Source organism: Rhinopithecus roxellana, chromosome 3, assembly GCF_007565055.1.
Source record: "Rhinopithecus roxellana isolate Shanxi Qingling chromosome 3, ASM756505v1, whole genome shotgun sequence".
Lineage (NCBI taxonomy): Eukaryota > Metazoa > Chordata > Mammalia > Primates > Cercopithecidae > Rhinopithecus > Rhinopithecus roxellana.
This window is the reverse complement of record NC_044551.1, coordinates 85,038,093-85,051,759: the sequence shown is the minus strand read 5'-3', so window position 1 is coordinate 85,051,759 and position 13,667 is coordinate 85,038,093. Positions and strand designations below refer to the sequence as shown.

Here is a 13,667-nt window from a genome sequence, read left to right as displayed (position 1 = left end):
AAATGAAGACAAGTGGTCTTTAGAAGGAAACTATAAACCAAATGGGAATTTCTAAAGGAGCTAGGGCATTTCGGACCAAAACATGTGTTCACTCATTCCCTCAAACACATCCTGTCTCTCTTACCCCTGCTTTGGTAAGATTATTCCCCACCCCACCTCCACCCCACAAAAAATGGCACCACCATCTTTGAACACTTGCGTGGTACTGAAAGTCAACAATACAGAAGAGACTTCAGGTAAATCACAGCCATATAAACACAGATTCCTTCTAAAATCCCCACCAAAATGAAATAAATAAATGTTTTAAGGCATAAACCTACAAGTCTAAAGAGTACAGAAAGGAAATAGCAGATAAGAAATATCAACAAGCTGGGCACAGCGGCTCACGCCTGTAATCCCAGCACTGTGGGAGGCTGAGGTGGGTGGATCACCTGAGGTTGGGAGTTTGAGACAAGCCTGACCAACATGGTAAAACCCTGTCTCTACTAAAAATACAAAAATTAGTCATGCGTGCTAGATGGCACCCATAGTCCCAGCTACACGGGAGGCTGAAGCAGGAGAATTGCTGAATCTGGGAGGCAGAGGTTGCAGTGAGCTGAGATCGTGCCACTGCACTCCAGCCTGGGTGACAGAGCAAGACTCCATCTCAAAAAAAAAGAAAAGAAAAGAAAAGAAATATCAACAAAATGCTGGAAGTTGGGAAAAGTAACTGACTCAACAGAACTGAAAAACTACAACGAAAGTGTACACAGGAGGGTGGCAGGGAACTCTAACAAGAAGCAAAGCCATTCCAGTTCAGAGGCTCTAGAACTGGAGTCACTGCTACCTCTGGAGGTGGAGGATGCAGTGGCACTGAAAATAGCAAGACTAGTTGAAAGTCTGTATAGGAGCTCTCATAATTATTTTTATGTAAATATTCCATTTTTCAACCTTAAATTGAGTCAGATCTCCTCCCTAACCTTATACAGAGAAGAAAGTGCCCCATCCCATTTAGGCAAAAGGCATTAGTTTTATTGTCTGAAGATGTTGAAGCAAAGAAGATCTGAACAGGAAGGTACCAGGCACAACTGAAGACTGGGTGAAGCATAAAATTGAAAATTGGGTTTAAGTAATAAGTCTGCTGTCCTAAAGGTAAGACTCTCACTCCCTGGGCCCCCAGAATATAGGGCAGTCTTATGACCCTCAAGAAGGAATTTGGAGGAGAATTTTGTAGTAAAACTGACCAACCTAAGATAAGTAACTAACTTCCAGATATTCATATTTGGGATAATCATTTGAATAACAAGCTTGATATATTATTACCCTATAGTAAAGTTCACCACTATAACAAGTTCCACTCATACACATAGAGCTTTCCAGGAAAGCTCCATAGTAGTTCACCCTTAAATATAAACAGAGAGCTAAGGATTACCAAAAGTTTAAGAAAGGTTTATAAGAGAAAGAGATCAAAATTAATAGAAAAAAAAATGAACTTGAAAGGCATACACTATGTAGAAAGTAAAAGAAAATTTTTTCAAAACACTTATCTCTTTTTTTCTTCTGATTTAGTTCTCAGAGGAAAAAACCTCATCTCAACAAATGTAATATACCTGCAATTGTAAGAAGCACCTTTTTTTCTAAGTTGCCCTTAGAAAGAAAAAATTCTACTTATTAAATTATGACGGTCCACCAATTGTAAAATGAATCTCAACTTTGGATAAGTTAAAATATTTTTTAAATTGTATTCTACAACTGATGAAAGCATGCACTCAGAAAGATAAACTATTGTATACAAGAAACAAGTCAAGGTGCTATCTTTTAAAAGGAGGGGGCACAGAAAACAAGAGAGAGCTCTTGAAAATTAAAAATATGATAGCAAAAATTAAAAATTCAATAAATAAGCTGGAAGGTAAAGTTGAGTCAATTTCTCAGAAAGTAAAAGAAAAAAGAAGAGTTGGAAAATAGGAGAGAAAATTAGAGAATCAACTGAGAAGAGCCAACATCCCATTTTAAAGTTCCAGAAAAGGCAAGCAAAAAGTGCTCATAACAAGGATGTAAAAACGCTCATATTATTGTGAAATTTCAGAAAACCAGTGAATCCAGTTGTCTGCCTATTTCATTCCCCTCCAATTCATTCCCCTCCCTTCATCTGCTTTGCTGTGCCCTGTATCATATGAAAATAACTCCTCCAGGTCCCTTTCCCTGTCAGCTGACATCTAGTTGGTTCAGCCAAGAAGAAGCACTTCTTTCTGGTCCTACCAGAAAGAAGAAAAAAGCCAGGATATTTCTCCCACTTTCCCTTTGCCTTGGGCAGCATCTTTAGAAGAAGCTGCATTTACTCTATCCTTTTATCTCCCAATGGCAACCCTAACTTTGGAGTCTTGGGAAAACTATCTCTTCCTTGGTCCTTCCAGCTCTACAGGTGGTAATGGCTTTCTGCTGTTGCTAATCTCTGGCTTGCCTTATTCCTCCATTTGGTATCTCAGCTCTTTCTACACCTTAAAGGTAATTCCTCGTATTAAATGCTTGTTGAATCACCTGGCATAGGCTCTATTTTCCTGACTAGATCCTTACTGATACCATCAACAATAAAGAGAAAATACTAAAAGCTTCTAGAGCTGGAGAAAAAGAAAGCATGAAAAAGATAAATAATCAGAATGGTAACACTAACAGCCACAGAACAGTAGAGTAACAGCATCAAAATTTTGAGGGAAATTAATATTCAAAGAAAATTTTATACCCAGCTAAACTGTCAATTAAATGTAAGACTAAAACAAAATGTTTTCTGATACTTAAAGTCTCAAAAGATTTTCCTTCCAGGCATGATGGCTCATACCTGTAATCCCAGAACTTTGGGAGGCCAAGGTGGGAGGATGGCTTGAGCCCAGGAATTCGAGACCAGCTCAGGCAACATGATGAAACCCTGTCTCTACTAAAAATACAAAAATTAACCAGGCATGGAAGCACGCCTATAGTCCTAGCTACACAGAAGGTTGAGGTGTGAGGATCTATTAAGTGCCGGAGGTGGAGGTTGCAGTGAGCTGAGATGGCACCACTGCTCCAGTCTGGGTGACCGAGTGAGACCCCATCTCAAAAAATATATACATATATATATATATTTTTTTTTTTGATGCATGCCTCCTTTCTTCTTCAAAAATAAGGGGAAATTTAAGAAAGAAGGATATATGATACCCAAGAAAAGAGCTATAATATAAGAGAACTGTAGGACATTTCCAGGTGGTATTGGAGAAATAAATTATTCTAGATTAGAGTAGGACGATAAAGGATTTAAAAAATTAACATTATCTAAAATGTTTGGCTGAGAGAGTGAAAATGAAACAGTAAGAACTACACAGACACAGAAGCAAATAAAAAAACTAAGGCAATTAGTAAGGTCAGAGAAAACAAAAAGCTGTACAGGAAAGGGTATGTAATTATAGAATACTATATGGTTCTACTATAAGTATTTATATGGTAATAATAATAAAAGTTCTGATTTTTTTAGCTTTTCTTCACATTTTATTTTATGAATGTATTTTTCACCAGAAACTATGTTATAAAATATTGGGAAGGTAGAAGGAAAAGAAAGAACTGGCAGAGAAAGCGTACATAAAAGAGCTAGCTAAATCTTTTTCCACTTTAGGAAGTCAAGAGATAATATCAAAATTTTTACTATCAAAAACAGCAATATAAATAATCAATTTTAGAAATATGGAGAGAAACAGCAGAAAAACAGATAAAACATTAATGATGATTGTCTCTAGGGAAATGGGAGTTAGAAGTAGAGAAGGGCAGAAAAGAAGATTCATGTTTATCTATAACTCTTTAGTACTATGAATGTATTTTTAATTCATTGTGGGCTTTTCTTGAATTCATTATATTGGGCCCTTTCAATCTAGAAAGTTGTGTATTATTTTGACTTAAACAACAACAATATGAGGGAAGGAGTGTGAACTTCACCCAAAGACAGAACCAACTTTTAAAGGGCCAGGCAGCAAATGGGTCTCAAAAGTGCCAAACACAATCAGGAGAGTGGGTCAAGCCAAAAGTGGAATTTACAGGCCAGAAAAGCCAAATAAGCTGACTGAGAGGAAAATGTGTCTGCAACACTGACTCAGTCTAACATGGGAAATAGTAGCAGGGACAAATTTAAGTCTACTCTTAAAAGCATAATGCAAAAACACTGGGAATCGAAAAGACTGAACTGTCTCCCTGGTACAGAATGAATCAATGAGTATGTCTTTCATCTCAGAAATAAAACTAATGGCTTTTATCGTGTAAGATAAGGTAGCAGTTGAGCATTCAGGTCCTTCTTTAGTTTCTTCCAAGGGAGTGATTTTTCAGTGCAACCTGACATACACAATGTTGTAGTACCCTATCCATGTGAATAAACACAGCTCAAGACAGTAACTGGGTGAATGGAATATTGACAAGCCATGGTCTAGTTCAGTGATTTTCTACTTTTTGCTACACTGACCCCCATTAAGAATCAGATGATGGGTGCTGACCCTTCTCTCCAAAAGTATACACATGTGCACTTACACACAACATTTTGTACATAATTATAAAGAATTAACACACTCTAGGTCAAGAAACCCTCATCCACCTAACGAGCTCATGAAAACATGAATGAATTTGAAAGGTATCTCTTACTAAAGAGCAAAATGAACTCATTGTTTAATTTTGATTCTCTAGAAACATGGATATTTTCACATATGTGCCACATTCGAACTGCTACAAAATAAACTGTCCAGACTCCTATGATTATCACCAGCGTGTCAGAGTGCTTTACACTAAGGTATATGTTGCTTTCTGTGCATGCTGGCATAGGAATGCAGCTCTGGTGGGCCCCCAGAGCTCACAGCCATGGATATTTATACACCTGCTCAAGCATTTTTAGGGGGTGAGGATCCCACCCCAGACGGGACTACTCATTTTCCAGGATCAGGCTCACATCCATACTTCTAGAGCACTCAGTAAACAGCATCTGATGATCAAAGGAACGATGGTTTACACTTCAGAAAAAAATAGGAAAACTAGGTCACTGAGGAATGAAGAGGAGATGAAGTCCTAGCCAGACTTTGCCAAGTGTCTGAAAGAGGAGAGAGAAACCAGTATCTTACATGTGTGTATTTGGGCAGGTGGAGTGCAGGGAAAGGAAGGAAATACTTCAGTCTGTGTTGCTGCCAGGCTCACTTGCAGAGCCTGAGACACATAATCTTCAGGTCATGGGTTTGCCCCCTTATGGGGTACATTGTTGTTAAAAGGGTCAGACTGATGTAGTGGAAAAAGAAAGTCACTGACCCAGGCAGGAGTCAAGGGATGCAACTAATCTTGGCTTGGCCACCACACAGTGCATTCTAAAACCAAATACCAGTGCTCTGGAATTGGAACTGTTCGTGGGCAGAGGCCAACCACCACCATTAAGACGCCCTTGAGTGAGGGCCACTGCACGTATGGGCAACCCAACAGAAACCACCAGAGAAGGCCAGGCAGGTACTTGGCAAAAATTTGTCAGAGTCATACTTAGAGCCCCACTGACACTTGAGAACCTCTGCAGTAGGGCTTTACTTCTCACTTTAGATTTCAGGTGACCTCCAGATGGTCCTCAGAACCCCCACTGTGAAACCCCATTACTATCCCCACACTATCTCCCATGGTATAAGAGAAACTGAATACTTGGCTTTGTGTACCCAATAAGGTCTAAGCATAGGACTCCACCACCAGCCAACATCACTGTACTGACTGCAATATGCTAGTTACATTTGGAAAGGCCACCCCACCTTTCTCAGCCTCCGTTTCCGCCACTGTAGAGGAAATGGGTTTGATTTTATGTCCTTTCTATTCAATAACAACAAAAGTAATAACCATAATAACAATAATAATAGGTACTTTGGCCACTTCCTATGTGCCACATACACAGTAAGAGAATGCAAGAGTGGGCAGAAACAAGAGTAGTTCTTGCTTTCGAAGAGTTTACAGTAGAAGAGACAAAGGGTAATCAGAAAATCCCATACATCAGTGTGTAATTACAACCCAAGGGGTGTGCTGTGATGGAAAGGAACCGAGCACCATGACATAGTCTGGGGTGTCAGGAAAGACTGTCCTGAGGAAGTGGTGTTTGAGTTACAATCTGAAGGATGAGTAAGAGTACTGCATGCAGTAGGCACACAAGAGTGTCATATAGATCAGCCTGGAATACGAGAAACAAAAGTAAGAGAAATGATAGCTACCATCCGATGAATGCTTACCACGTATTCGTCATGGTTAGTATTCATCATTGGCAAGCACCCATGAATGCTTATCATCCAATGAATGCCTGGCATTGTGGTGAATATTATATTATTTTTATATAATTCTTGAGTTATTTGAACAACTTTGTCAGTTAAAAATTGTGTTTCCCATTTGATAGCCAGTAAACTAATGAACTACGTCTCAGAAAGGTGCCCAAGATAAGAATTGTAAGAGGCAGCCAGGTCTATGAAATCCCAAGCCTGCATATTTAACCACTGGGCTGCACTGCCTCCAGTGGTGGCCACTGGGCCTCATTAAAACATGATGCAGGCCAGGCGAGAGGGCTCATGCCTGTAATCCTAGCACTTTGGGAGGCTGAGGCGGACAGATCACAAGGTCAAGAGATCGAGACCATATAGACCACCATAGTGAAGCCCCATCTCTACTAAAAATACAAAAGTAGCCGGGTGTGGTGGCATGTGCCCGCAATCTCAACTACTTGGGAGGCTGAGGCAGGAGAATCGCTTGAACCCAGGAGGCAAAGGTTACAGTGAGCCAGGATTGTGCCCCTGCATTCCAGCCTGGCGACAGAGTGAGATTCTGTCTCAAAAAAAAAAAAAAAAAAAAAAAGAAATGCATCAGAATGGAATAGATTTCCCCTTGGTTCACTAGTAAAAGGACAAATGCTTTTTTTAAAATATTATATTACCCATAGGAATAGTGGGGACACTATCATAAGATACATGTACTAATGACTAGACAATTGTAATATATGCAACACTTACAGCCCCAGTGATAGACTAGCCCTAAACAACCTTATTTTCTGTCACACCACTTACATGTACCACCCAAGCTGAGGGAAACTAGAGTGAACACTGGACTCAGGGAAGCTAATTTACAGGCTGCTAATAGCATTTGAGACAACCCGGCCTGAAAATCTCCAGCTAGGCAGGCATGTGTAGGTTCAACCATAAGTATATTCTCCAAAATGTGAACTGGGAAATAGAACAACTCAGTCTTGAAGTTGAGATGGTCCTAGGTTATTCTAGGAGTGCATAAATGGTTACAATCAGAAACATCTACTAATGCAACTGACATCGCAACTTTTTAACAGAATGAAGAAACACTGAGTATCACAATATGTGTAAGAATACACATTTGATAAAATTCATACACTCAGATCTACACAGAATAAAATTGCATAGAACTTAAGACGTACACATACACACACACACACAAAGAGTATAGGTAAAACTGGGAAATCTGAGCATAATAATTGCATTCGTGTCAATATCCTAGTTGTGATCTTATAATTTTCCAAAGCGTTACCATTGCAGGAAACTGAGAAATGTATACAAGGAATCTCTCTGTATTGCATCTTAAAACTGCATGTAAATGTGCAATTATCTCTACTAAAAAGTCAATTAAAAAGAGAGAGGGCAAGAGATGGATAGAGGAGAGAAGAGATCAATTTTACCAAAACAAAATGGCATTAATCCATTAAAATTTGATAAGTTAAAAATATGGAACATTAATTTTACTAAAACCATCATTGCTACTCTATTCTCCCAATGCTTTAGTATAGTCTGTAAATATTTTAAAGTTTCACATTTTTCATTTTCAGAAGATCATAACCTTTTTAAGGATGCTGACAACATGGTAATATGATGAATGCAATACTAACATATATGAAATAGAGTCAGTGGTATCATATGACATGTAACACCTAAAGTAAAAAACCTATGTCCAAATATTTTCCTTAACCTACATTATACAAACCTTGATGCTTGATGTGCTATTTTTGTTTCAGTTATCGTATTACAAGGAATCATTTTGCCAAAGAAAAAAACTTCACTAACAAGAGAGTAAAGGAAATTGCCAGTCTAATAGAGTGTCCCCCAAACTCCACAGCAAACATCATGCTTAAGTGGTGATGTGAACAGATATGAATTCTGTCATATGCTCTTTACATTAAAGTTAAGATACCCACTATCACTGCTTATATTTAACATGTATTGGGATCCCACCCAAGGCCATTTGAAGTTTTAATTTCATTAATTATACTTAATTTTAATTCAATATACTTACTACTTGAATTAAGTATACACACTCTTAATTATACTTTTAAAAAATTACTTTATTTACTTATCTTTTTAGAGGTGAGGTTTTGATATGTTACCCAGTCTGGGCTCAAACTCCTGGACTCAAGTGATCCTCCCACCTCAGCTTCCCAAGTACCTAGGAATACAGGTATGTACCACTGTGCCCAGCTTCTTAAGTACACTTTCAATTAAACATACTTAAAAGTAGAAGAATTTAAAAGAAACAAAACTGCCACTATTCCTAGATTATGTGATTCTTTGGAAATGCATGGTAAGTTTTAGAACAAATGAGAGTCCACCAAAATCACTGAATTCGAGATGGATAGCAGAGAACGAAGAGCTCACGATGGGTATCATCAACTGGAGTTCTAAGAAAGCAGATGAGACAACTCATTAGCACAAGTAAGAGAAGCAAAAAGACTGAGTCTAGAGAGAAGATCCCAGACTCCTACAGGCTCTCCCACCACATTAGATCAAGGACTAGTCTCTGGGAACCCAGCCACACCAGGTGCTGGCTCTTTGGCTCCCATAGTTCCTTCCCATGATACTCACCAGGACCACCTGTCTAACCTAACTTGATAAACATCTGCAGCTGGTGTTTACAAGAGCCCAACTCAGTCAGGCGTGGTGGTGTGCACCTGTAATCCCACCTACTCCACAGTCTAAGGCAGGAGGATCACTTGAGCCCAGGAACAGCCAGAGCAACACAGGGAGGCCTCATCTCAAAAAAAAAAAAAAAAAAAAAAGCCCCACTAAAATCTACATACATACAAAAGATGGACACATCTTCAGAACTAAAATAAGTTATTATAGTTAGCTCTAACTTCTACTTAAAATTCTAATTTTTATTTATTTATAAAGTCAGTTTTAACAGTCCTACTATCAGAGGGAAGCAGTATGGTAATCTAGGGCTGCAAATAATCTCTACAGTGCTCTTACTAGGTTTGGAATGTTCTATAAATCTTTGTAGTAGGTATACCTTTCCAGTGAGATTTTGCTTAGACTACCATTAAAATAAGATGTAATATTATGAACACAGAATAACAGATAACCAAGAAGAATTACCCAGTAGTGGGATGCCAACTTTTTCTCTGAGACAAGTTCTTACTCTGCCACGCAGGCTGGAGCACAGTGGTGCAATCACGGTTCACTGCAGCAGCCTCCACCTCCCTGGGTTCAGGTGATCCTCCTACCTCAGCTTCCCAAGTAGCTGGGACTACAAGTGCATGCCACCATGCCTGGCTGATTTTTGTATTTTTTGTAGAGATGAGGTTTCACCATATTGCCCAAGCTGGTGTTCAACACCTGAGCTCAAACAATCGCCTGCCTCAGGCTCCCAAAGTGCTGAGATGACAGACGTCAGCCACTGCTCCTGGCTGGGATGCCAACTTTTGCCCAATGAGAGGAAACCAGACAACATGGCACCATTGTTGAGTTTTTAAACCATAAAATTAATGTGAACCTAATAAAGTAAAATAATATACAGTGGCATATGTAAAAGAGTTTGATGTTTTCAATAACGACCCAGCCTACATTTGGCAGCACTACTGAAGGAAGTTCAGTACCTTTTGTGTTCTTTCTTATTTCTGAGACAAAGGATTTGGATAATGACAGGACTACCATATGTTTCCTTAAACGTAGGCTCTGTTGCAGAAACCCTACTTCTTTCATAATTCAGAATACGCTGTCCAATATGGTAGCCACTAGTCATGTGTGGCTATGTCATGTGGAGCACTTGAACAAGGGCTTCACACACTGTAAGTGTAAAATCACACTGGATTTCCAAGATGTAGTATAAGAAATACATTAAAATCTCATTAATAATTTTTAATTGATTAAATGTTGAACTATTATGTTTATATTGTGTTAATTGGAATATATTATTAAAATTAATTTTGCCTGGTTTTTTTCACTTTTTCAAATGTGTCAACTAGAAAATTTTAAATTATATATGTGGCTCACTTTTTTGGCTCACATTGTATAACTACGAGACAGCACTGATTTAAAAAGTTAAAAGATATTTTAAACGATGTGAGTATAGTATATGCAACATTTAAAACATTAATAAATATGTGTATAAGACCCTTTGCATGCCATTTCATAACAAATTCCTATAAAGACAGGTATAATCTTGAAACAGTGGTACAAAAGAGGTACCATTTATTTCGTTCTAACTTTCTGACAGGGACAGTGCTAAATGCTTCAGGTAAATAATCCGAAATCCTCCAGCAGGAAAAAGTAATTTGAATCGGGGAAACAGAGCAATTTTTCCAAGATCACACAGCTCAGAAGGGCTAGATCTAGACTCAGAAGGCAGCTCTGAGGCCAGTGCCAGCACTCTGCGGTACTTCAAGTAGAGAAAGTAGGAGAAACCCTGTTTGGAAGTGGCCATCTCTTATGAAGTTGATCATTATCCAGTTTGAGCAGGGACTATCCAGGCCGTATGCCTATCATTAAGAAAGTGCTCCTAATTAGCTGGCATGATGGTGTGCACCTGTGGTCCCAGCTACTCAGGAGGCTGAACAGGGAGGATCGTGTTAGCCCAGGAGTTTGAGGCTGCAGTGAGCCATGATCGCGCCACTGCACTCCAGCCTGGGAGACAGAGCGAAATGTTGACTCAAAACAAAAGAAGAGAAGGAAGAAGGTGCTCCTTTTCAGTTTTGGATGCTGTAGAGTGATTCGTTTTGAAGACCAGCACACCTACTCAACTAGTCCAAGGTGCCCACCGCTCATCCTGCTCTAAGAAAGGATTTACAGGAGTGGTGTGTTGGCCATGCAGCAAAGCATGTCAGAGGCAGTCAAAATAATGATGCCAAATGAGGTGTGGTCAGCTGCCTGCGGTGCCAGCTTTTAGATGAGTCCCTCTGCTTATTCCTCAGTCTGAACTAAGGTTCTGACTCTTGTCCACTCCTGAAATGCACTAGTAACAACAGCACTAATGGAATGTGAAGCCCTGCAATATGTGAGTAGGAAGCAACTTCCAGCAGAAAGAGGCAACCACACCATCCACAAGCAGACTAGCCAGAACGCTAAGCCAGGCTGCCAAAAGAAAGTGTCTCCTAAAACCCCAAATACCCAATGCCACCAAGCTTTGGAAAAATGAGGCACGCAAACCTTTGGCACTCCTTCATCCTTCTTCTCCCCCAAAACCCTCTTAGTCAAATACGTGATGGAAGTCTACAGACATTCTACCCAGCACCACCACAAGTGCCCATGAAAAAGCAATTGTCCTTCGTGCAGCAGCTGAAAAAGTGTTAAGTGAAGGGTAGAGATGATAGTGAGTATATTTGGGAGGGAAGGAGGAAAACCACCCAGAAAGAAAACACACACACACACACACACACACACACAGAAGTCAACAGTGAAATTCAGACCTGAACCTAGGAATTTCTGAATGGCTCAGAATGGGACACTCTGTCATCTCTGATTTAACTAGAAGACTGTTTTCAGGATGCTGAAGGCCTAGGTTCATAATCAGGCACTTACGTAATCCTCCATATTGAGCCCTTGTTTCTCAACCGAACTTTTCACCTCCATGGAAAACTTCTCAAACTCAGGTTTCACTGTCCTCAGTAGAGTGACTGTCTGGAGGGACGAGTATGCTTGCTTAGCTTCAAAGTCGTGTTTGTCTCCTCTCTTCCACGAGCCATCTCCTATGAAAGAAATAAAAATATTTGCAATTCCAAGCCAGCCACCAAAAAGAGGCCATTCTGCCTTTACAACTGCGATGTGCCCCCCCACACATGTTACTTTTGGCAACCAGGAAGAGAAGTATTGTCATAGTTCTGCCCTTAGGTATGATGCGATGTCAAGACCATTAAAGGAGAAGAAGGCCCTTTGCACATGTGTTCCTTTGAAATGTGAGCAAGAAAGAAGAGTACTGTTGAGGTAATTGCCTTGTAATAACCATGTAACTGCAATTTTCAGCCCTACCCCACCCCCAAAATTGCAGCACTATAAAAGAAAGAATTCAGTTTTTATTCCTTGCCATTCACACTTCTTTTTTAATACCTACGATCAAATGTGCAGGTGAATCAAGTGGCTAGTGTGGCATAATAAACCTGATGTTATGTGTGGGTGGGACGGCAGGTCACAGCAACGCATGACAATGGATATGCACAACTATTAGACAGTTAGTGATGTTACTCATAAGTGGGAGTTGAACAATGGGAACACATGGACACAGGGAGGGGAACATCACACTCCAGGGCCTGTCAGGGGGTGGGGGGCTGGGGGAGAGAGAGCATTAGGAGAAATACCTAATGTAGATGATGGGTTGATGTGTGCAGCAAACAACCATGGCACGTGTATACCAATGTAACAAACCTGCATGTTCTGTACATATATCCCAGAACTTAAAGTATAATTTTAAAAAAAGAAAGTTAGTGCTGTTAAAAAAGTTTGAGATTATTGATATTTCTTGAATCTTTTCAGGGTGAACAGTAGCTTAGGTGAACTCAAAGATTCCTGTCTCTCTAGTGCTAGCAACATCATATAAATTATTTATTAGACAATGTCCATTAGTGCATTAGTGGTAATGAGATAAAAATTGCTAACATTTATTAAGTACATATATAATAATTGCTAACATTTATTAAGTATATATATAATAATAATTAACATTGCTAACATTTATTAAGCACATATGTAATAATAATAAAATAAATAATAAAATAATAAAAATAAAATAAAATAATAAAAGCTCTATTTGTTGAGCACTTTATATGCATAAAAATAATTACTCCTCACAAAACCCCGCAATATGGGTACTATGATCCTCTCTATTTTACAGATAAGGAAACTGATGCGGTGAGAAGCTGGGTATCCCAGTCTTTCATAGGTCTCTCTTTTACAAAAGCAAAAAATTACGTGAGTAAGAATAATTACTTTTCTCTTCGTTATTTTATTTTCAAGAAAACATGTGGCTTACAGGGCCCCAAAAGGCAAGGTGGACCTCTAACTTTTGACAACAAGCTATTTTTCTATGAACTATTATTATGATTCCTGGAGATCTGTGAAAATACAAGGAACTCCACCTGCTGGAGTCCAGCGCCAGCCCCCTCATCCTTGGCAGAGGCCTCGAACCCAACAGCTAAGCCGTGAGAATGTCTCTGGGATATACGGCCAGGACTTTGTGGCACTCACTCTACTCTTCCTGAAGAAGTTTAACAAAGACTTGGTGGCTTTGGAATTTCTGTGACAGTGTGGATCAGACAAACATGTATGAACTATACAAGGTCCTGAGACTGGCAGGGTGAGCATTGTAAATACAGTCTCCACCACATTCAATGAGAGGCTGAGGGTGTGACACGTAAACAACTGAAGTTATTACAGGTAGGACCACAGCTTACT

General features: G+C 39.4%; 1 protein-coding gene across 6 annotated transcripts in view; it reads right to left on the bottom strand.

The window, feature by feature from the left end:
* The window catches only part of NPR3 (natriuretic peptide receptor 3), a 161,391-nt gene that overhangs the window by 42,129 nt on the left and 105,595 nt on the right, over positions 1-13,667 (bottom strand). For all 6 annotated transcript variants that reach the window (XM_030926962.1, XM_030926961.1, XM_030926963.1 and 3 more), the window contains one exon: positions 11,802-11,968. In XM_030926962.1, the coding sequence (XP_030782822.1) occupies positions 11,802-11,968 (167 nt within the window). The remainder of the gene's footprint in view (positions 1-11,801; positions 11,969-13,667) is intronic.